The sequence below is a fragment of the Rhinolophus hipposideros genome, assembly GCF_964194185.1.
Source record: "Rhinolophus hipposideros genome assembly, chromosome: 1".
Lineage (NCBI taxonomy): Eukaryota > Metazoa > Chordata > Mammalia > Chiroptera > Rhinolophidae > Rhinolophus > Rhinolophus hipposideros.
Window position 1 is genome coordinate 107,590,155 of NC_138047.1, and position 24,001 is coordinate 107,614,155.

Consider the following 24,001-nt stretch of genomic DNA (forward strand, 5'->3'; position numbering starts at 1 on the left):
GACCAGGCAGCGGGAGGTAGTTTCCTGAGTCAGCGGCTCCTCTTCCCGCCCACAGGCGGGGCCCCCCTCCTGGAGGAGGTGCCATCTGTGCCCCATGAGAAGGACCTACTGAAGAGTCCCAGGAAGAGGGCTCCCCAGCTCCTGCCGTTGCTATGGCAGCTGCCATTGTGCAGTGTCATCAGGTGGGCACCCCCAGCCTGGGTGCCCCTTGAGGAACCTCATCTCACTCACCCCGTGCTGGCACCCGGTTAGGTTAGAACTCAGCCAGTGCTTGTCCCATGTTGAATTCAGACGTCATTTAGTTCTCGGTGAACACGGGCCCAGGACGAGGTGCTGGGGACGCAGCAGCCAGCAAGCCCCTTACCCCAGATCAAAGCACCGCGTGGCACTGGTGGTCTGCTGTGGGCACCCGCTGCACGAGGAGCTCGATGTCAGGCTCTCATGCTGGGAGGGTGTCCGCGCAGGGTGAAGGGGGGCTCACTGGGCAAGTGACATTTGAGCAGAGGTCTGAACGAGACGAGGGAGAGCGTGTCCTGGTCGCAGGACATGGCAGGTACACAGGTTCTGGGGCTGGCAAGAGCTTGTCTTGTTTTTCCCGCCTCTGCGTGGCCTCCGCCACCTGTGCCATGTCTGTTGTCGCACAGCAGCTTGTGCGCGCTGCAGCTGGCGCCCGGTTTGCTTGTCTGCGGTCTCAGGTCGGGGCCCAGCGGTGCTTGCACTGGGGTCCCGGCCTGTGCTGTCCAGTGTGTCAGCCACTCGCCACATGTAGCTCTTTGAATGTGATGGAAACGGGGACGTTGGCTCCTCAGGCACACCAGCCACGTCCCAGCCCTCAGTCGCCACGTGTGGCCCGTGGCTGCCGCATGGCAGCTCGGATTTGTACATTTCCGCCGTTGAGGGAAGTTCTGGTGTTCGGCGCTTGTCTACATAGTCTAGGTGGCAGCCTGTGACTTTATTTTTAGCCTATGTTCTGGTGGGTGTATTAAAGCGGCTCACACGGTGGTTGTGAAACAAGTGCAGCAATCCCCAGGTGTGTGGAGCCGAGGGAAGCCTGTAGAAGGAGCCGTCCTCGGGGCCTGGGGAGGGAGGGGAAACGAGGCGTGGGGGACAGGCCTGACCCGCTGTCTCCTCGGGGACTGGGGGCGATGGCCACCATGCAAGGTGTTGAGAATGTCACGAGGTCCTGTGTGACACTGGGCTTGAGCACACATCTGGGTATCCCGGGATGTTTAGGACAGCGGAGAGGGGGGAGCCTCCGAGCGTCTGTTGTGCCTCCAGCGTGGAGACAGAGGACTCGGTGTGAACTCGGAGAGGGCAGTTGTGACCCAAGATGTGACTCTTCTCTGCCTTTCCAGCCGGGCACCTGCGCGGCTGCTTTATTTCCCTTAACCTTGGTTTCCTTATCCCCAAAATGCCCGTAAGGAGGCAATGCGGATAAAGGGCTCGGCACCGTGGCGGCGGCTGCGTTCTCACTAGAATGTATTAGGGATCTCTTCCCTGCTTATTACTTGAAGTACTGAGTGAGTGAATGAATGGATGAAGGCTAGTAAATGCCGACTTGCCTTGCCCCAAGATGAGTGGCAGAAAAGGGAAAACAGAGAAACAGGATTTAATCCGTCCTGAGGGCTGAACACCACACACTTCTTTGCCTTCCTAATGACTTGATTACAGTAGGCCCCCGGCGGGGTTTTCTGTGATCCAGCCGCTTCTCTCCTAGGTGTTGAACTTGAGGGAACAGGAATTGTTCTGTGGCCCAGCTGGGCTTGATCTGTTTCCCTCCCTTGGGTGGGTTAGGAAACTTCTCGGATCTGAGGGCAGAAAGCTTTGAAGTTCGCCCCTTTGTAACATTCAGGACCAAGGAGGAACTCTGTGTGTGTCTTGTTCACCAGCCGCTCGTGTTCCTGATAAACCTCCCAGGCCTCCCTGATTCCTCTGCAGCACCTGTCTGCCCTGGCTTCTGGAAGGTGTCCATGTCCTTAGAAACGTCACAGCTATAGACAAGCTCATTTGGAGAAGTGGGGGAAAAGGAGGATGTGTTTATTCTTCGCAGGATTCATTTGGCTTCCTGAGTTTAGAAGCACCCCCCATTGGACCGGCACTGTTGGGAAATCACGCACTGTCTTTACAGGAACTCCCAGATTTCTGTGCTCGAGCCTTGCCAACCTGCCTTGCTTCTGCCCTTGGTGAGGTCATGGTCAGCCTGGCAGGGGTGATTCAGCGTGAAGAGCAGGACACTTTGCGGGAGCATTGGAGTCTGTGGGGTCTTGCGAAACCCTTTCCTGCAAAGCACTTCTTCAGCCACCAGCTACTTTCTACTAATAAATTAACTTCCCTTTTCTGAGGTGGGTATAAAATCTGTTCCACTGAAAAAATGTTAGTGGAACAACACAACAATTTAAATGATCTTATTCTCATTTCTACCTTGAATAGTGCACGTTCTAAAATGTTACTTATTTTGTTGGTAGACATTGAATCTTCGATGTCGCTAACGTTAAATTATTTTATGCCTTCTATAGTTTTCGTGTGTACACGTATCTGACTAGATTGCCACATCAGCCAGTTCCTGTTTATGTTAAATGAGCTGCATTTGTAACTGAGAGTTGTTTCAATTCCAGTTTTGCTGATTCTTTGTTGTGAGTAGTTGCGGTTTTTTTCAGGATTCCTGTAAGGTTCTATATGTGGAAGAATGATGAGTCATCCAGATTTGCCTAATAGCTGTTTTGGGCTGGACAGCGGTCCAGTTTTCCTGTTAATTCCCCTTTGCTTCTAGCCAGAGGCTTTTCAAATCCAGGCTCTGTGCACAGTGTTACCGGAAATAGTAAAATATTTGTTGGTTTGGATTTAAGTCCTAATAGCCTTTAGGTTTCAGTTGGGTATCAAAACACATTTCCCACCGGGAGGGGAGATACAGCGAAGGAACGAGGTCGAGAGGGTGCGGGCTCGGTGCCCCCGTGTCCACATCCTGCAGAGGTGGAAGGGAGCCCAGCACGAGGAAGAAGAAAAGGGCGAGGGGCCAGGTAGACCAGGAAGGACACTTCCTGGATCCACCCTCGCCCTAGCAGCTGGCTGCTCACTTACTTTAAGCCTTTGCCCTGGAGTGAGCAGGTTCCATTGCTCTTAGAAGTTCCTTTGAGAGCGGTTATTTTTAAAGCAGAAATCGAGTGGTAGCCACAGTTTGTGGGGAGAGCACATGAATGTGTATTTCCTTAGGTGAGCCGCTAGCTGCTGTAACAAACTTGAACTGGGTAACGGCCCAGACACAATGGACGCTTGTTTCCAGCTCATGCCCTCCCAAGCTCTTGCCACTTCCTGGCTCTGGCGCTTTCAACACGAGGTCGGTATCAGACCAAGAATGGGAAGCTCCTGGAGGGCAGCGTGTGAGGGTCTGTGGGCCAGGACACCTCAGTGGCCCACGTCACCGCACCTGGCCGTTCATGGGTGGGAACGCAGTCCTGTGGTTACACCTACCTGTAAGGGAGGCTGGGAAGTGAGACCGGTGCCTGGGACCATGAGCAGATGGGTTGGGTGACAAACTGGGAGCACTGGCCATTTTGGGTTTTTTTTTTGATCTGCCTTCCCCTCTCAACTTCTTCCTGAGAATTAAATGCCTGGAGTCGGATGAGTTGAATGCTTTGCATTCTCTTGCCTAAATGGTAGTTCTCCCCCCCAGCAGGGTAAACTCCAAACTCCTTGGCCTGGCGGTGTAAGGAGCATTCTGGAATCCAGCCCCTGCCCACCTCTCAGGAGTCCAGCTCCCATTCTGTGCTGCAGCCATAAAAACTGAACTCGTTACTTAGATTTCTCTGAACCAGCCGTCTTATCTCTGCACCTTTGCCCATTCTGTTTCCAATGCCTGGCAAACTACTGTTGCAGTTGAAGTGTCACCTCCTTTAGGAAGCCTTCTCTGATCACCCCGCCCCTCCCAGAACCCTCATTTGCCTGCCACAGTCCTGGGACTGCTTTTGAGACACTGACACCCTTCCCACCCTGTGGACACTGAGCTTCTGGAAGGCAGAGCCTGCGTCTTATTCATTCTTTGTTTTCCCAGCCAATGCAGACACTTAGTAGATGTTCGGTAAATAATCTTAAGTGAATGAGGGTAGACTGTAAATCTAAAAAACGTAATAAAGAGATCTGGTACACTTAACTTTGAAAATCTAAATATCTTCTTTTTCGATTATGTTATTTATCTTATTTTAGATATTGGGAGAAGGCCCTCCGCAACCCTCCCACATTAGGTCCCACAGCTCTGTGGGTTTCAGATGGCACCTGTGGCAGCCACATCTGTGGTGTCTGCAAAGCTGGCACATTCTTCTGAGACATTTTTAAAAATGATAAACCTTTTTTATGTGCTTTCTTAAAGACTGTCTTTAATTTAAATATATACAGGAAAATTTTTATGTTTATCATGCTATTTTTATCCTTTCTACTTTTATACCTACTTCTACATTTTCTTCCTTACTGTATTTCCTTACAGACTGTCTATGAATTTAAAATACGAAAATGCACACTATTTCTACAGTGTGGAATCCTGCTTTTTTACTTATAGAAAACATTTCCCCACATAATTACAAATTTATATGCTTATTAATGTCTTTGTGATATTCCATCCTGTGAATCATTTACTTGTCAAACAATAAGGAAGTAGTTTTTCTTCCTGCTTTTTGACGATAACATTACCTGTGTGCACGTCAGTGTGTGGTCCGCATTTCAGGTGATTTCCGGGGGCAGAATTCCAGAACGGCTGCCTGCTTCTCGACCAGCCCTGGTCCTGACCCCTGGTCAGCTCTGACCTGCCCTCTCCCGAGACGGTGGCCGTGAACCCCCAGGAGCCCTCTGACCTTGTGTGAGTTTACTGGCAGTGAAAATGCAGCCTCTGTTTGGTGAATGAGGACACTCTCAGCGAGGGCTGATGGACTGTTAGAGGTCGTCATAGCCCTGGCGTCAGGTTAAGTCGGGGACGCTTTGTCCTCCCAGGGCCTTCGACTCCAAAATGCAGAAGTGCCTCTAGTTTTCTCCTCTCCTTTTGGGCCTGGCCCTGCCCCCGCATTGCTGGTCCACACCTCCCTCCCTCGCCCCTTCTCCTCTCCCCGTGGGCCCTAGTCCCGTGTCTGCATGTCTTCATGGCCCAGCACAGCTGACACGTCTTCTGTGAAGCCTTCCCAGAATCCCCAGGGCAGAGGCGGCCTCCTGCAGGCACGCTGCTCTGTTCCTGCTCTCCTGAAGCCCTTAGTCTAGTTTAGTCTAGTTTCATTTTCTGTGTCTTGTTCTTACTGTGAGCCCCTCAAGGGCAGAGCCTGGGTCTCAGTCATCCCTGGTCCCCAACTAATGCCCAGCTAATGTTCTTGACTGGCCCTGGAACTTGGCCTTCCTGTCCACTTGTGCGGCGTGGAGCCTGCTCCTGGAGCCGCGTGTGAGAGCCGCTTGTGTGAACCCCCATGGGCAGATCCTCTTTGCGCCCCCGGGCTGTGAGAGAAGACGGATGTGCTGGATTCGGGGGCATGGCCAAGGTTTGCTGCAGTGGAGGGACAGGGCACACTCGGTGAGGGAGCTCTGGCGACCAGCTGGGCTGGGAATCCGCACAGCCCGGCTCAATGGCAGCAGAGGAGGTTGGAAGACACTAGAGAAGTTTACATTGTAAGGCAGGTGTTCACAGTTTTGTTTTGCGGTAGGGAGTAGAGTTGTTGGAGTCGTTTACACAAAACCTAAAAGATTATCATTCCCTGTTCATGGCAACTGCTGGAAGGAGTTAGTCTTCATATAGAGCAAAGCATCAGTTCAAGAAACCAGAGAGCACGGGGAGGGAAATATTTGTTAGTTAGGGAGCAAAGTTCTCAGCCTAGCTCCACTAAAGAATTGTCCAGGAAACCGAAAGAAAAACTGATATCCAGGCCCCGCCGTCACAGATCACTTTTTACTGGTTTGGGGTGAGACTTGGGCATTTGGATTTTTTAAAAAGCTCCCTGGGTGATTCTAGCTTGCAGCCAGGATTGAGAACCAGCAGTGGAAAGGATGGACTGAAGTCTAAACCCACGCCCCTCTGTTCACTGTGTGACCTGAAGGCGGGGAGAATCGTAGGTAGGCCCCTGCGGACTGGGGACCTGAGTCTCTGGGCGTCAACGGTTGTGCTCCCTGTACTTGGCGTGGGACATAGTCGGTGCTCAGTACGCATGTGCCGAGTGAAAGAAATGACGTGTGAATGGACCTCAGTGTAAATGAGATGAATAAAGTGCCCTAGTGTCACTCGTGAGCACACGTATCAGTCACTAGTCGGCTCACGGGGTGTGGTACCTTGTACAGACAGCTGAGAAAGCCGAAAGGTGCGTTTCTTACCCAGAGTCAGGCAGCTGGTTCTGCCCCTGGGGTTGGAGCCCAGATCTGCCGACACAGAATCCCATGAAGAGGCAGACTTCCCACCTTAGAGCTCCTTCCTTAAGGTTCCTGAAGTTGAAACAAGTCATTTCATCCCTTCCCAACTCTGCGTGAGCCCGGAGCACTCCTGATCCGAGATGCTTACACAGTTACTAACTCGCAGCTCTTCTCCGTAGGATTCAGTCGGAGAGGAAGAATAAATTCATATGCTTTTCTTTAGTGCCCTTCTGTATTCAGTGACGTCGCCATTGTCGCCCTGCGTTCTCTCTCCTTGTAAAAACCCGAGCTCATGTGAGGGCCTGCATCCCCGTCCAGTGTTTCCTTCTTGTACTTAAACGTTGGCGAGTGTGTGAAGGACACTTCAAGGAGCTTGTGACACACAGCACAGGGTCTTGTTTTGGACTGTGACTTATCAGTAGAGGCGTACGGGCTGGAGTGCGTGTCAGGGTTAGTTAATGAATCACCTGTTAATGTAGCACTGCCCAGTGGTTTCGTGCCAGGCCTTGGGGATACAAAGACCAAGTACGATGTCCCCCTCCACTCCCCCGACCTATAGTGGGAGGTGCTGCAGAACGGAAACGCAAGTCATAGAGGAGGGCCGAGGTGGGGGGTCCCTGCCAGCAGGAAAGGCTCCCGAGGGGAGTGGTCTGGGCTGAGCTGGCGTGTCCTGCAGTGTCCTGTGTAGTGACGTGCACGCGCACACACACCTGGGCCGTGTAGAGAGCCGTGCCAGCACCCCTGAAGTCTCGCGTCCCAAGCAAGGGCAACCGCTCTTCTGACTTCTGGCCCCAGAGATTAGTTTGGCCTTTTTGTGAACTTCGGAGAAATGGAGTCTTGCAGCATATACTTTGGTGTCTGACTTCCTTGGCTCACCGTTGAGTGGACCCAGGTTGCGACTGTATGGTGGTTGTCCTCATTTTCTTTCCTTCTGTGTAGTTTTCAGTCGCGCAAACATCCCACTGTTCCGCCGGGTGGACATTTGATTCGTCCCGTTTGTGGCACTTTGGGAGCGTGACTATTGTAACATTCTCGCACGTGTTTCGTGGTGCACATATGACCTGGGGTGTGGACTTGCTGACACTGCTAAGTGTTTTTCCAAGGTGCCTGGACCCATTCGTACTTCTGGGCCTCTCCATTCTCTTCACGCTGTGGCATTGTCAGATTTTTGTTGTGGTTTTTCTGGCTGCCGTTCTGGGGATAGGGCGGGGGTGTTTGGCTTTTCTTTGCATTTCCCTGATGACTAATGGTGAGATGTACCTTTTCACATTTTATTGGCCCCTTGAAATCTTTTGTGAGGTGCCTTTGTGGGGCTGTGTCTCAGATTTGTAGGCATACTTGATGTTTTCAGGGTAAGAGTCCTCTGTGAGATATGTGTTTTGCAAATACCTTCTCTGTGCTATGGCTTTCCTTTTCCTTTTAGAAATTTTTTTTGTTTGTTTGTTTTCTTCATGAACAGAAGTTCTTAATTGTAATGAATTCTAGTTTACAGAATCTTTTCTTTCTATGGTTAGTGCCTTTTTTGTTCTATTTAAGAAATTCTGTTATCTTCTAGAAGCTTTGTTTTGCCATTACCAACTCACCCACGATCCATCAGGATTACTTTTCTATGTGGTGTGAGGTGGCGGCTCATCTATTGACCCTTTGAAGTAAATCAGGCGTCCATATATTCTCTGTCATCTATTTGTCCTTTTACTAATATCACTAATATTCCTTTAAAATAGGTCTTGATATCTGATAGAGTAAGCCCTCCTACTTTGTTCTTTAAGATTATTTTGGCTATTAGAGGTCCTTTTTCATTTCTATATAAATTTAGAAATCAGTTTGGCAATTACTACAAGAAATCTGCGGTTTTGTTTGGGATTACATTGAATCTACTGATAATTTTTTACTCTATGAAGACTTCTGGTCCCTGAATATGGTATGTTCTTCTGTTTATTTAGGTTTTCTTTAATTTGCCCACAGTATTTCATAATTTTTTATGTAAAAGTGTCGTGATTCTATTATTAAATTCATTCCAAGATATTTGTTGTTTTTGCATGGTTTTACAAATGCCATGTTAGAAATGCTTGTTGGAAATGCAGTTAATTTTTGTGTGTGGATCTTGAATCCTGTGCTCTTGCTAAATTCAGTTTCTCTAATGGTTCATTTGTGGATTCTTTTGGATTTTCTCTGTAGAACATCCTGCCGTCTGTGTGTGTTTTGTTTCCAATTCTTACACTTTTCACTTAGTTTTCTTGCCCGTTGCGCAAGACGAGGAACTCCATGCTGTGCTGAACTGAGGTGGTGCTGCCGGTGGGAATCCTCGTCTGGGTCCTGGCCTCCGCCTGGGGGAGCGCCCGCCATTTCCCCGTTAAGTGTGAGGTTTCCGGTGGGAGACCTGTTTATCAGATACCTTACTTTTTATTTAAAAACTTTTATCAGCTTAAGGAAGTTTCCTTTTATTCCTAGTTTTAGGATTTAAAAAAGATCACGAACGTGATGGAAACAAGACCAAATGCTTGTTTTCTGCATTTCCTGGTGGTTACCTTTTTTTTATGTGGTGAATAGCGTTGTGTTTTCCTCACATGAAGTGAGCTAACTTGGCATTCTTAGGACAATCCCAATTTGTTTGTGATACGTTGTCCTTCATATTTCATCGTTGGAGTTGATTGCTAATACTTGGTGTGTGATTCGTAAGAGAACGGCCTGTCATTTTCCTTCCTAATACTGCCCTCGTCAGGTTCTGCTGTCAAGATTATGCCTGCCGTCTCCAACGGGTTGGTCCACTCTGTGTTTCCTCAGTAAGAGTTTTCTCTGGTGGTTAAACGAACCTACCAATGTGTTAAAACTTGTAGAACTGTGCACCCAAAAAGTCAGTTTTATTGTGTATGAATTAAAAATAATAATAAGCCTTCACAGGGAATTTAAAAAATGGATACGCACACATACACACACTTGCACACACTCACACACACTTGCACTCACACTCACACACACACTCATGCACACACACACTCGTACACTCTCACACACTCGCGCGCACACACCCACACACTCACTCGCACTCACACACACACGCACACACACTCACACGCACACTCACACTCACACTCACACACTCGCACATGCACACACACACACACTGTCACACACTCACACTCACACTCACACTCACACTCGCACATGCACACACACACACACTGTCACACACTCACACATACACACGCGCACACACTCTCACACACTCACACTCACACTCACACACACACTTGCACACACTCACACTCCATGTACTTCAAGCCAGATGAACCTCAAAAGGGTATCAAAAAGTCCTGGTTGACTATGTTTCTTCTTGGAGAATAAATCCTGTAAATGTAATTATTGAATGACCTGATAAATTCCCTCCGGGGTCGGGGAAGGGAAAGAATAAAAGTTTTGTTCTCTGAAAAAGTGTTTATTAAATGTTTGGAAGAATTCACCAGGGAGGCCATCTGGACCTGAGTTTTCTTCATGAGTTTTTAAATTATAGATATTTTTGGAAATTTTTTTGCTGATGTAGAATCATAAAACATGAATATTGCAGGTGGAAGAATTTGAAGAGATTTGGGAACAGGAAGCTGTGGACTCTGACCTATAGGGAGAAAGAGGCGGGAGGGGGCCGAAGAAGGGGGCGGGGCCGAAGAAGGGGCGGGGCCGAAGGAGGGGGCGGGGCCGGAGAAGGCGGGGCTTTGCCTGACTGGCTGCTCTGTGAATGATTGATTGCTCTGGCCTCACCCTGAGCTGCTGAAGTGCCGGACCCAGAAACGTGGGTTTGACTCCTTGCGGAGTGAGGACCTTGACCGGAAGTTTGAAGTAGGGTAGCAGGAATCTTGAGTGTGTAGTCAGAACAGTGCTTCTCTGACTGGAGCGAGCATCAGTCAGAGCCACCTGGAGCGCGCGTGAAAGCACAGATTGCTGGGCTCCATCCCAGTTTCTGATTCGGGAGGTTTGGGTGAGGCTCAAGGATTTGGGTTTCCCACCAGCTCCCAGGTGGCGTTTCCTCTAGTCCAGACACCCCCCTTTGGGATCCCTGGCGTTAGTTGCCCCCACCCCCACTCCGCCCCAACGCCGCCTGTGCTCGGCAGCATTTCATGGTTTTGTTCACTAGTCCCAGGGCCTGGCACACACTGGGGGCTCCCTAACTCTGCTGCCAGGTTGCCTCCCACAGCTGATTGCTTTTTTTTCATTGCAAAAGTAATACGTGCTCATTGGGTTGTTTTTTGAGCAGCACAGAAATTTGTAAAGTAAAATTTCCCTCTTTGCCCCTCCCCACCTTCTCTTGCGGGAGATGGCCATCTACTGACGGTGTGGAGTCCGACTTTCTGTGCCCTTGGAAATAGACGGACACACGGACAGGTGGTTTTCTTCTTTTAAAGCGACTGTGGAGCTGGTTGTTCGAGGACCCTGTAGGGCGTGTGAAGGGAGTGCTGTTTCACCGGGGGCTCATTGTTGACGGTGATCGCGTACATGAGGCCTGCCCCAAGGAGGGCCACCGGCCTAGAGTAACTTCTTGTGGGTTACAATAGACCGGTTTTGCTGACCTCGAAGTTGTCTTTGAAAAGCTTTCAATGGCACTTGAAGTCAGGGATGGGGAGAATCCCCTGGTGGTGTTTCCCATGCAGGTATTTGGCCCCGCAGTTAGGGACCAGGCCGTGACTCGCCTAAAGACCTGAGCTCTTCCTCCCAAAGCACGGGTCTGGCACATAGGAGACGTCTCGCGCTAGGTTGTTCAAAATGTCACTTCGCCTTACTTCCCGGACAGAAGTGTCTGTGGCTTTGTGTGGCTCGTTGGCCTCTCCTGGCATGGCGTGTGGCTCTGGGTCTCTGCAGGGTGCCCAGATGTGTCCTGGAGCTGTGCAGAGCCCCTGGAACCTGTCACACGGCTTCCCGGACTGCCCGCCCTCCCTCCTCCCTGTGACTAGTTAGGAGTCAGAGCCCTGCCTGCCCCGCTCCGCCCCTGCCTTTCCAGCTGGTCCACTCCTTCCTGCAAGCCTCAGCCTTCCAGACCGTGGGGAGCAGAACTCGGAAGGGCGTCCATGGTGCTTCCCTGGGACGGTGGCTCCGGCTTGGCGGGAATGTGGCGAGAGGAGAGTCAGTGCTTCTGCGGCTGGCCTTGCAGAGCTGTGTGGTCACACTAGACGTCATGTCCTTCTCCTCTACGTTCCTGCTCATGGACAGGTCTGTGGTCACAGTTTGGACTTTCTTGCTTTTGTGATTGGAGATGTAACTGCAGCAAGGTTTTTACCATGTATGAGGTTTTAATATGATTTCGTGCCCCCCCCCCCCACGCACATTGGGCAGAGTTGTTTCCTTGAGATTCTCTGGTTAAAATGGGTGTGATGCCGTATCTCCACGTGGACAACTGTGCCCAGAGCCCTCGGGCCCGTGTGTGTTCGCTGGCTCTCCAGAGTCGACTGTTAACCTGTTTTTAGGGTTAGCTTTTGAGCAGCAGATGCTACTAGAGCAGCGTTTTCTAAAGGAGGAGAGACTCCACGCGTTTCTGGCTCTTGGGTCCTTTTCATTGTGTGTGGACTAGGAACGTGGGGCACGACGATTGACCGTAGTAATAGTGCTGCAGTGTGTTTCCTACTCACTTCGTCTTTCCCGTGGGGCAGGCAGGGTTTTAGGACACAGAGGTTTGCTTTGCAGAATACCGTTTTGTTTTTCGCGTGTCTGTGACAGTTGAAGTGGGCTGGCCTTTTCCCCCTGCATCTCCAGAGCAGAGTTGGAGGGCCATGGTAAATACACGTGGCAGTGCAGCGTGCCGGTGGTTGAGGGCTGGAGATCTAGAGAAAAATACCCATGAAATGGGCTTCAGAAGAATCAGTCCAGGTTTTTGCCTTCTACCCTGATGAGTCCCAGGGTTGAGGTGTCCCTTCAGGACTATGTTGATCTCACCGAGCCTGTCTCTGGTCTGCACACTAGCGACTGTCCTACCTTCCTTGTAGGGTTCTGCGTACGTCAGACACAGGTGAAGTGCCTGGTGCAGGAGGAAGCACCTGACGGGTGAGCTGTAAAAGGTAACTATGGTTCAGGAAATGGTAGAGAAGATACCCATCTGTTCACGTGGGAACCGAGTGTTATGTGTTCCTGCTTATTTCTGATTGCTTTGGGATCAGAACTTGTTAAAAGTCTGTTAGTGAGACAGAGGGAAAAAGCCAGAGACCCAGGGAATTACTGAATTATACGCAGCAGTTCCACTACGCAGTATGTTGAGGGAGGAGGACTTTGGAGGTTGACAGACAAGTTTTGAGAAATCCCTGCTGAGAGTCCGTGGCTCGTGGAACCTGCTCCGCCAGCTCAGGCGATTGCGTCCTCCCATGGCCGCTGTCCTCTGCTTTTTGGGACAGCCTCAGACACGTGGGTCTCAGCCTTGGTTCTGTGGTGCTTAGCTGTGTGTCTCTGGGCAGGATTCCACAACCTCTCCGAGTCCTGGCTTCTTCTAGTATGAAATGGGCAGGGATAATTTGCGTAATATTTATGAAAATCCCCCGAGAAAGCATGCTTTAAATAGATTTGAATGTTTTCCTAAATGCCAGGAACTGTTCCAGACACGAGAGGCACCACAATAAACAGAAGGGCCCTCAACGTGTTGACAGGTTCTGCAACTTGAAGTGACATGCTGTGTCACCAAACCAGTGTTCCCACCGGCTGGCGGACAAAACGAGTCAGGTGGTGATGGCTTCCCATCAGGTTACAATGAACGGCATTGTTGTTCCAGGACCTGCTGTCTTCATGCTCATGGACTTGACACTCTGGTGACAGAGACAAGTCCCAAGTTGCGAATACCTGGGATGTATTTGGGTGCCTGCTCCCAGCACAGATCTGGTACTTTGAGCACAGGGACCCAGGTCCAGCACCTTGCAAGCTTTTTATGTCGCTCCCGGAATCACCTCCTTTGGACTCCAGTGACATCTGAAGTTAAGTTGGTGAGGTATGGGGGTGAAAGCAACAGCCTTAGCCCACGACACCCAGGAAGAAAGGGGATCGGTCCTTTGGCTGTACGCTCTCTTGTCAAAAAACAGAGACACGGAACTTTGTATATCCTGTTTCCTCGAAAATAAGACCTAGCCAGACAATCAGCTCTAATGCGTCTTTTGGAGCAAAAATTAACACAGGACCCGGTCTTATATTGTGTTGTGTTATGTTATGTTATGTTATGTTATATTATATCCAGTGTTATAGTAAAATAAGACCGGATCTTATATTAATTTTTGCTCCAAAAGATGCATTAGAGCTGCTTGTCCAGCCAGGTCTTATTTTCAGGGAAACAGGGTAGAAGTCCTTGCTGGCGTTTCAGCACCTGTAAGCACGTGGCAGCAGCTGCTTCCCTTGTCCCAGGTTTCAAAAGCTGACGAGACAGACTTATGACATTAATGACACCTGACTTTCAGGAGCCCTCACTTGTACCTAATTTTGTATTCATAGTTAAACAATTTTTTCCCTAAAGAGGATTCCCCAAGTGATAAGCTTCAAGGCCCTCCAAAACCGGGCTCTGCCCTTGCAGATGGGTGTGGGGAATGCTGAGGTCACAGGGGTAATGGAATGTGGGGCTCTGGGGGCCCAACCAGGGCCATTGCTCCGCTCTGGCTTATGGCTGTGCAGGAACATGGGCCAGGGTTGCCAGGGGGAGCCCGAAAGCCAGGGTTTTCTGTGATTTCTCGGTAATTAAAAACGTTGATAAATATTTCAAACGGAAAAACACTGTAGACAGAAAACAGGCTATCAGCTGGTGGCCCCTGCACACCCCTCTGCCCTGTTGACTAGTGTATTATCTCACTTATTCTCGTGATGGCCCCGGGAAGAGGTTCGCGTCGCCCCATTTATAGACGAGGAATAGGAGGCCCAGTTGTTCCCCACTGGGAGGTGCAGAGCCAGAACTGGAATGGCCTGCCGGGCCTCTTGTGGTGGCCTGTGCTTTACTTGTCAGCCAGAAACAGGTGATGCTGGGTCTCCCCCACCTTGAGGTTTTCTGGGAGCAGACGAGTCCCCACGCTGCCCGTGCTGGGGATGCTGGCGGTTAGGTTTGGGGGCCTGTCCCCAGGCAGGCTGTGGTTCTGTTTGCCAGAACGAGGGCCGCAGGGCAGCGGTGAGCTCGTGGTCAGCGTTGCCTTTTCCCGGTTCTTTTCTGTTCCTCCTCATGTCCTCGCAGCTGTGCTGTCTCGCAGGGAAAGTTTGGGGGTGGGACAGGCCCTGTTCGCCCTGCTTGAAGCACAGTGCTGGCTGTGCCTCTCTACAGGGTGGCAGCCCGCCCATCTCCATTTGTGTTGGCAGGGCCTGCAGAGACTTTGCGAGGCCCTGGGGAACGGACTCCATGTGGGCAGCAGCTCTGGGCGGGGGGCCCCATGACGGCTGGAGTTGAAGCCTCAGGATTGACCAGGAGCTCACCGAACTAGGTCTAAGCCATTGTCCTTGGGGCACTGTCACTAGTTGCAAACTGCCTCCGACTCGATGGGCAGCTGCTCGCTCAGCAGAGCTATTGAGTGAGTGGAAATCACCAGGGCTGAGGGCTGAGGGCCCACTGCCTTCACAGGTGACATCTTCACAGGTGGTAGGTACCTTCATAGGTGGTGTCTTCACAGGTGACACCTTCACAGGTGACACTTTCACAGGTGACGCCTTCACAGGTGGTGCCTTCACAGGTGGTGTCTTCACAGGTGACGCCTTCACAGGTGACGCCTTCACAGGTGATGCCTTCACAGGTGGTGTCTTCACAGGTGACGCCTTCACAGGTGACGCCTTCACAGGTGGTGCCTTCACAGGTGATGCCTTCACAGGTGGTGTCTTCACAGGTGATGCCTTCACAGGTGATGCCTTCACAGGTGACGCCTTCACAGGTGGTGTCTTCACAGGTGACGCCTTCACAGGTGACGCCTTCACAGGTGGTGCCTTCACAGGTGATGCCTTCACAGGTGACGCCTTCACAGGTGACGCCAGCACAGGTGACGCCTGCACAGGTGACGCCTGCACAGGTGACGCCTGCACAGGTGTGGCTCTCCGCACAGCGCCCTGCTCAGCAGTCCTCTTAGGATTCATTGTTGGGACGCACACAGCACTGTGAAAGGAAAGATGCTGGTAACTGAGAGCGTGGAGGAGGCTGAGGGAAGGAAAGGGTGGGCCCGAATCTGGGCAAACTCATACTCGACTGTGTTTGGTGGGGACCCGGGTTCTAGTGGTCCATTTTGTCCCAGTGAAAGGTGTCCCTGATTACTCCTGCTCCTAATTCTGAGGACACTGTTTACTTGTGACAGGGCACGCCATGATGTACCCGTGAGCTTCTGGCTTCACAGGAGTGCTGCCAGGAGAAACTAGCACGCGGTTATTTAACATTGTCATTGGTGTCGGTGTAAGAAATGTCCAAACCTGTAGAGAATTTTTATAAGAGTTTATTTGAGCCCAACTGACCACGTTGTAGGGGAGCAAGATCTCAAATGCTCCGGAGAATAAGTTTTGCAGCTTCTTTTTTAGGGAGGAACGAGGAAGGTGACCTGGAGGTGGGAAAACAAGTTGGGGATTGGATTATAGGAAAGTTAAGAGAGTGTGTGCTCTCCTCAGCGTGGTTATGGATTATTTCAAAGGTGTGAGACCCAGGTGCCCAGAAACAACAGACAGGGCAGCTCACGGCCAAGATAAGCCTTTCACTAAAGAAGTTGGAGGCTGGGGCGGGACGACCCTCCACGACCTGCCAGTTAGGGATTTATGATCATGTCACTCGTGAGGTCACTTTCGCTCACTGGTTTGTCAGATTTGTTATAGACATTGATGTCGTATATCTTTTCCTCTGAGTTGTTACCTATTGAGATGAAAAGAACAGTTGCAAGCCCTTGGATAAATGCTGCGGTGAAACCCCAATGCCCTTTTCCTGCCCACGGTTCTCTTGCCTCCCTCAGGCTGTTAGGGTTGGTCTTTTCCCTTACAGTTGGGTGTCGCGTAACCTCTGACAACCCCAAAGTGAATTCGCCAGGCCTCTTCAGCAATATTGTCAGACGGATCTGGATGGTCATTAGCAACGGAGTCCTGGGGGGGCGGCCAGCAGCCACAGGCCGCCTTCCTTCAGCCCACCTTCTTGTAAGCCTCGCCTCTCCGCTGCCGCTTTGTGCAGAGCGCCCACTGGGAGGGGCTGAGCTTGGGACAGTCACTCCCTGCTGGCCAGCGTTCCCAATTCCCTAGCGGAGAAGCCACCTGGACGGTGACAGTGGGTCGAGTGTGTGTGCCAGGCGCTGGCCTGTAAGGTCCGTGTGAGGCAGGCACGTGTGTCCTCTCCTTCGGGAGCACTTTGAGGGCAGAGGAAACAGCATGCACAATGGCGCGCGAACAGGTGGAAGCCGGTGAAGGGGCCTGGGGGCACGACGGGAGTGATCCAGTTCTGCTTTCCGGATGTGGCCTTGACCGCTGTGGGGAGACGTTGTGGCAGCGTCCGGCAGATGCAGTTGGCCCTCTGCAGGCCCAGCGCTCGAGGGACGTGGACCTGTTCTGAGGGGCAGCCGAGGAAAGGGTGAGCCGAGCACACGTGCCACCTCTCAGCGGCCCCTGGCTGAGAGGCTTGGGGGTAAGCTGCGGAGAGCCTGCGGCTTTCTGAGCACCTCACACTGCCGTTCTAGTGTTGTGCAGTGTAGCCAAGGCCCGCAGAGAAAGCCCGGAGTGAATGAGGCCCGGTGGGTTGCCGAGAGCATATCCACTCTGGTGTCCTGTGTGTGTGGGGTCGGAGGCTCCTGGGGCAGGGCGCCTTCCGTGAGGAGGCTTTGAACAGCACAGGTCGCCTCTTAGGAGAGATGGCCGTCACCTGACCTTTGGAAGAGTCCTCAGGTGCTTCCCCTTCAGCGGTCACTCACATCCTCTCCTGATGGTGGTAGGAGGGGGGATTTGAGTGGGCATCATGGACGAAGGGGCTAGTCAGGAGTAAAGCTGTTCCCACACTCAGGCGGGGTGCGTGTGCGTGTGCGTGCGTGTGTGTCAGTGCTCCATTGGCCTCGGTGTGAGCGGGGGGCGGCCCCATCCTGTCTCCTTAGTGCTTTGCACCTGCCTCCCCTGCACATATGTGGTGGCTGCTCCATTAAGCGCCCACTGCATGCTGGATAGAATTCTGGGCAACTCCACCCCAGGGCAAAGGTGTGAGGAGAGGAGAGGACAGGGTACATCCAACAAGTCCAAGGAAACATGGTGAGCGCTGTGGAAACAGCGGTGGTGGGAGCCCAGGCTTGGAGACTGGCCAGTCAGGGAAGGCTCTGCAGAGCAGGGGCAGCCCAGAGTTTCTGTAGAACACACGTCCAATGGGAGCACTTCCGTAGCCGGTGGTGGAACAGGTGGATTTGAAACAGTAAAACAGGAAGCTTGAATCAGGCAGGCGCTGTGTGCTGCTCCCTGGTGAAGTGGCAGAGAGGGAGGCGGTGTCTAGTGCCTTCCCAGCGGCAGGAGGAGGCTTAAGGTATCTGCGGGCCCAAGGCTGGGCCAACTCACCAAGACAGCAGGAGGGCTCCATGGCTGTCTTCCGCTCCCCTGGACTGAGAGCTGCACCGTGTGTGGGGGTCATCGGGTGACCCCCTGAGGGCTCCTGGGAGATCCAGGGGAGGATCAGGGGAGGATCAGCACAGGCTGTAAAGGGGTGAAGTCGGAGCTGATGGGCTCGCCCTGCCCCGGGCCCCACAATGGGTTTGCTCGCGTGATGGGCAGAAGCAGGGCCTGGACTCCAGCTGGCCACCTGGGCCCAGCAGCCAGCTCCATGCCAGGCTTCCCCTGAGCCACGACCTGAAAGGGGAGAAGGGGCTGGAATCTTTTCTGACTGGCTCCCTGCTCCCACTGCTGGAACCAGGTGCCCCGATGACACAAACGGCTGAAGCTGGGGAGGGGTTCCTTTCCACTGAGGGCTCCTGGTGACTGTGATTTTAGCCTCTTGTGCACAAAAATGGAATATCTCAGAATAGTGCTTACGAACTTTTCCAAAGTTGTGGCCTGTCACGTGTAGCTTAAGCTCTTATGCCACAAGTAAGGAGGAAACCTGGATTGCTGCTAAGCTTGAGCCGCACTACAATCGTACAGCCTCGGGGAGCAGCAGCAGCGGAGGGGGAACCAAGGTTTCCACCCCTCTGGGTTCTCCTCCCGCTGGCCCCGGCCCCCTTTCCACTCGGCCTCCCACGTCACAAAGCTGGGCGTCAGGCACCCAGACTCGCTTTCCTGTCTCCCTGCACCCAGTTGCTACTGTGCGGGTCTCTCCTCCAGTCTTACCCCCCCACCCCAAGACCCTCAGCGACTTCTCCCTCCCAAGGAAGGTCGGGGTCCTCAGCAGCTGCACCCCTCACTCCGGGCCCCTCCCCTTCCCAGGTGCGTTTGGTGTCCACCTTTTGTCCTTCACCCCAGCTCCCTTTCTCAGAGGCAACTGCTCTTTAGCAAAATGTAAACTTGAGGGAACCAAGTTCTGGGTGTCCTGGCTCTTCAGTCTTTTTGGCGCCTGGGGGTGCGGACGGCTTGAACTGCGTGTCTGTCCCCAGTGGAGGCAGCTCCAAGCCCGCTGCTTACAACTGGACATAGAAATTGCCTTGGGCTCTGGAATTATTCTGAAATGAATTCCGTTATCACCATAACAGAAAAGGAAGAATACAGTGAAGTCGTTTATTTCCTGTTTTAAAAGGTTTTATGACTTTATTTTTGATATAATTTCAAATTTATTGAGAACTTACAAGAAAAGTACAAGAAACTCCCATATATCCTTCACCCAGACTCACCAGCTGTTTCCATCTTACTATATTTGTTTTATCCATTCGTCAGTGTGGTCTGTATGCTGTACGAGTAAAGTATTTTTTTGAAGCGTTAGAAGAATCAATTAGAGATGTCATGTCCCTCTCCCCCTAAATATGTCAGTGTGTTTCCTAAGAACAAGGGTATTTTCTTACATAACCACAGTATAGTTAACAAGATCGGAAATTTAACATCCATCCCATTCTGTTTCTAATCCACGCTCTGTATTCAGATTTTGTCAGCTGTCCCAATAAGATCTTTATAGCTTCCCCCCACGGTGCAGGGTCACCCGTTGCATTTAGTTGTCAGATGTCTTTTAGTCTCCTTGTAACCTAGGGCAGCTCTCCAGCCTTCCTTTGTCTCTCGTGACCCTGACATTTTTTTTTAATTAATTAATTTTATTGGGGTGACAATTGTTAGTAAATTTACATAGATTTCAGGTGTACAATTCTGTATTACATCGTCTATAAATCCCATTGTGTGTTCACCACCCAGAGTCAGTTCTCCTTCCATCACCATATATTTGATCCCCTTTACCCTCATCACCCACCCCCCACCCCCTTACCCTCTGGTAACCACTAAATTATTGTCTGTGATCTCGAGAGAATAATGCTAAGTGAAACAAGTCAGACAGAAAAAGCAGAGAACCCTATGATTTCACTGATATGTGGTATATAAACCAAAAAGAACAAGACAAACAAATGAGAAACAAAAACTCATAGACACAGACCCTGACATTTTTAGAGTCTTGACCTTTATTTCGGGGACTGTCCCTCGCTTTGGGTGTGTCTGCTTTCCCTCGTGGCTGCATTTAAGGAACACATTTTTGGGTAACTGCAACATAGTGGCCAGTGCTTTCTCTCCTGACACTGTGACCCTGGGGGTGCCAGCTTCCGTCACATGGCTAAGAAGGCTTCCCCACTGTAGACGGAACTATTTTTGCCTTTGTAAGTAACAAGTAACTTGTGAGATTGTTTCAAACTCTGAAAATCCTGTTCCTCATCCAACTTTTACTACTTGTTTAGCATCCGTTCATTTTTCCCTACCTCCATCAGTCTTCCTGTACTTAGTAGGTGGCACGCTAAAGCTTTCCTTCCTCCTCCATTTATTAACGTTCATTTATTTGTATTCACATGGGCTATGCATTTCTCTTTTATTCAGTGGATTAGAATCCCTTGTTCTCACTGTTTATTTCTGTGATAAAATTTTCCAGATTTAGCCAGTGGGAGCCCTTTCAAGCTAGCAGCTGTTTCCGTTAGACATACTTCTTTGAGCGCTTTTCTTACTTTCTGGCACACAAGATGCTGCAGGCTCTTTTTATACTTCCCACTGAGCCCTGGAAATCATTTGTTTTTAATGAGTACATCTATACGGTGCATTCCAAAACGGATTTTATCTCGTAAACCATGTGGGGTTTATTTGTGGTATTTGGGGCTTTTGTTGACATGCTAGGAGAGAAGACCTCGTGAGTGCCTCATGGATGGTTTTCTTTTTATGACACATAGAGACTCTTTATAAACAAATAATGCAGATTTATTTACCTTACAGATCATTTAAACTAAACTAAAGCTTAAGTACTAAAGCAGCTGTTATTCTTTAAGTACACTGACTGTTTGTAATTTAAGTCAGACAAAGACCCTTGTTAAACATAAGGAAACAGGTCCAGAGAGGTTAATATACTGGTTAGAGTCACACAGCTAGTGAGTGGTTGAGCCAGGGTTTCAGTTCAGTTTGCTCTGACTTCAAACTTCACTTTTTCTGATCTACTTTGTTTTGAAATAATACAGTTCCTTACTCCAAACAATTGAACATGTAACAATTGAATAACAAAAAGCTTATTTGTGGTTCAAGGTCTTTTGCCTGCTGCATAATTCTGTGTCTGTGTGAAAGTCAAATCTAAAGAATTACAGTTTGTGGTTCATCTCACTGTTCTCTCATAGGAAGTCTGCTTGTTTTCGTTCGAGCTGTCCTAGTGTGGCCGTAAACACCCGGAAGTTCCTAACACTTTTATTTTCTTCCTATAGGAATGTGCTTGCTAGAAAACAAAATACAAGACTTGACAAACAAAATGACTTGGGATGGAAGTTATTTGGAAAAATACCACTCCGAGAGAATGCTCAGAAAGAGTCAAAGAAAATACAAAAGGTATACAAGATAAAACATATAGAAATATGCTGTGTAGCCTATATTTATGAACCTTGCACAAATGACTATGCTTGAGGCTGGAAAACTGTATTCATTTGCATGTCAAGTTCCTAAAATGTAAGTCTGTCTTCAGAATGCCAATGACTCACCTTTTCTCATTTCTTAGAGTTTCTAGCACCACAGAGGAGCGCTCAGTTGAGAGAGCTGGGCTTGACTTGGATATTTATAGCTTGATTGGATTTAATCATTTTTCTAATACTGGTTGCAAATGTGTCTGTTGTCAATTTTTATTCATTTGTTTGATGTTAAAGCATGTCCCTCTCTGCTCCCAGGGGTTTCTTGGAACACAATCCTGCCAGCGCTGCTTTGGCTGGGAAAGCGAGGCCATTGTTCAGCCAGGCTCTAGTGAGCCCTGCCCCCTCCCCTGGTGGCTCTGAGGCTGCCCCCTGTGTGGGGGGAGGGGCGGCGTTCAGGGTGAAGCCCGGCTCCCAATGGCCAGGCCCCGATGGAGAGGCGCTGCCAGCGCTGGAGACCTGTGCCCATCTCTCCAAGGAGGGCGCTCGGACACAGGGAGGCGGCCCTGACTGGCGCCGGCTGCATCTTGTCCTGGGCCCTGAGTCTCAGCACCCCGACCGTGCTGCGTGCTGTTTGCCCGGTGCTGGGACGCTGCCCCCTGCGGCCTCAGTTTTGTATTCATGGGTAACATGTCAGTAAACCCTGGCGGATCTACCTGGTGCCGAGTGCCGGCCTCAGGCTCCAGAGCAGCCCTCTGCTGAGGAAGCGTCCCAGGTGTGCGGGAGGGCTGCAGGAGAAGGACGGCCCAGGTGTGATGGAGAAGCGTTAATGGTAGGCGTGGCCCATGTGCCGAGGGGTTCTGTGCACTGCGGTCAAGTGAGCCAGCACTTGGGTTTCTAGTTCATTTGAAACTCGTGACAGCCTTACGAAGAAGATACTACTATTGTCTGCACTTTGTCAGAGCTGCACTGAGACGTAGGCTGAGCAACGTGTACAGCTCGTGAGTGGCAGAACTGCCGCTCAGCCCCAGGCAGCCGGGCCTCTCCCAGGGCCCCGGCCTCGCCCGGAAGGGGCAGCATGAGCCTAGGAAGCAGAGGGGCTGGCCAGGGGCCTGTGTGACACGATGTGTCTGGAACTTGCCTCTGCCCTGAAGGCTCTGGGGAGCCCCTGGAGGGTTCTACTCATGGAAATGGTGACGAGGTCACCCTGGCAAGAATGTGGCTCTTGGACGAGTCCAGGAGAGAGAAAGTGCTCGGTGCTGTTGTGGGGTGCGGAGGACAGTTCCTTTGAGTATTAAACATGTTAGCTCTAGGGGTGCAGTGTGTGGGGTGAGGCAGTGAGCACAGGCTGGGATTCCAGCTTGGATGATAGGGTAGATTTGCACATATTTCATCTTTCATGTGTCGGCAAGTTACATTTGTTTTCAATGTTGTCTGACATTCCGAATAGCAGTTGTCTGGGCCCAGGAGACTCACAAAGTAAATCAGTGTTGGAATTCATTTTTATACATGGTTCCATTTTAAATTTGAATCACTTATTGTGTAAGCTTATTAAAATAGCATCAAATGAAAATATGGCAAGTTTGTTTGCAAAGCTCAGCTATAAATTTCTTAGGAAACTAAATAGCTAAAGAAGTTCGCACTTTGAAAAAAGTAACTATCGCACTAAGTAGATTTTCCCATGGCTTTTAATGCCACTTGCATCGTGTTTGAGTTTCTTTGCTATCTTCTTCGTATCATTTTTTAAATTTTTAAGGTGAAATGGATTATGTTCTAGGATTTGAAGGATTTTTGTGAACTGGAATGACTAGGTGAGCTCATTATGTGGTAACACAACACTGCAGAGCAGAGGGCTGCCTGGCTTCAGCCATCAATAATAAAGGATGTCATTGGACCTGCAGGAGTCATACGATCCTGCCAGATTCCGTCTGCTGGGGCTTTGGGTCTCCGGCCCTCTCGTCTCATCTCGTGCCCCATCCCCTCCGCCCCCGGGCTGTACGGCCTGGGAGCCATCCAGAGCCAGGGGCCGGCCCTGTGGGGAGGCTCCCGGCACGGGGCGCGGGGCGAGGGCTGCCTGCTGTCGCAGATGTCAGCTCACACACTTCAGGGAGCCCGGGGCTGGGGCCCGCGTGTCTAGACTTGTGACCCCTAAAGGTGATGACAACTCCAGTTAGAGCGGAAGCATTAAGTGGATGGTTAAGAAACTCCAATTCTTTCCCCTTTCTCTTTGGATGTTTTTATTACTTGAGAGAAGCAGCATCACAGAGTGATTGGACTTTGGAGTCAGACCACCAGGGTTGGTAGCCCAGCTGTGCCACAGTGGGCTGTGTGACTCTGGGCACATTCCTTAACCTTTCTGAGCCTCATTTCCTCTCTGAAATTTGGAGAATAGTAGTACTTACCTCTGAGGTGAGGATAAAATGAGTGAATTTCATCATGTGCTCAGAACAGTACTGAATATTGTCAGTGCTGGGAGGTGTTTACTGTTATGGTTTCTTTCCTGGGGCGAGTCCACCTTGGACAACAGGCAGTGAAACAGTGAGAGAATGAGCCTGAGCCCTGCTCAGATCCCTTCATTAGCACGTTAGTAGGCAGCGTGCCATGTGGCCCGGGAGCACAAAGGCGGTCGGTCGGGTCAGCCCGCGTCCAGGAGCCCTGGGAGAGCTGAGGGGACAGGTGCCTACCTGCGAGGATCTTCGGGCTTGCAGGCTTCACCTCTT

General features: G+C 50.8%; 1 protein-coding gene across 3 annotated transcripts in view; it reads left to right on the top strand.

Moving 5' to 3' along the window:
• Positions 1-24,001, top strand: part of TBC1D14 (TBC1 domain family member 14) — a 97,400-nt gene that overhangs the window by 24,574 nt on the left and 48,825 nt on the right. For 2 of the 3 annotated variants that reach the window (XM_081050940.1, XM_081050941.1), the window contains exon 3: positions 21,147-21,267. In XM_081050940.1, coding sequence (XP_080907066.1) covers positions 21,147-21,267 — 121 coding nt within the window. Of the gene's footprint in view, positions 1-11,397; positions 11,569-21,146; positions 21,268-24,001 lie in introns of those variants that run through there. The other variant, XM_081050942.1, reaches the window with a different exon arrangement.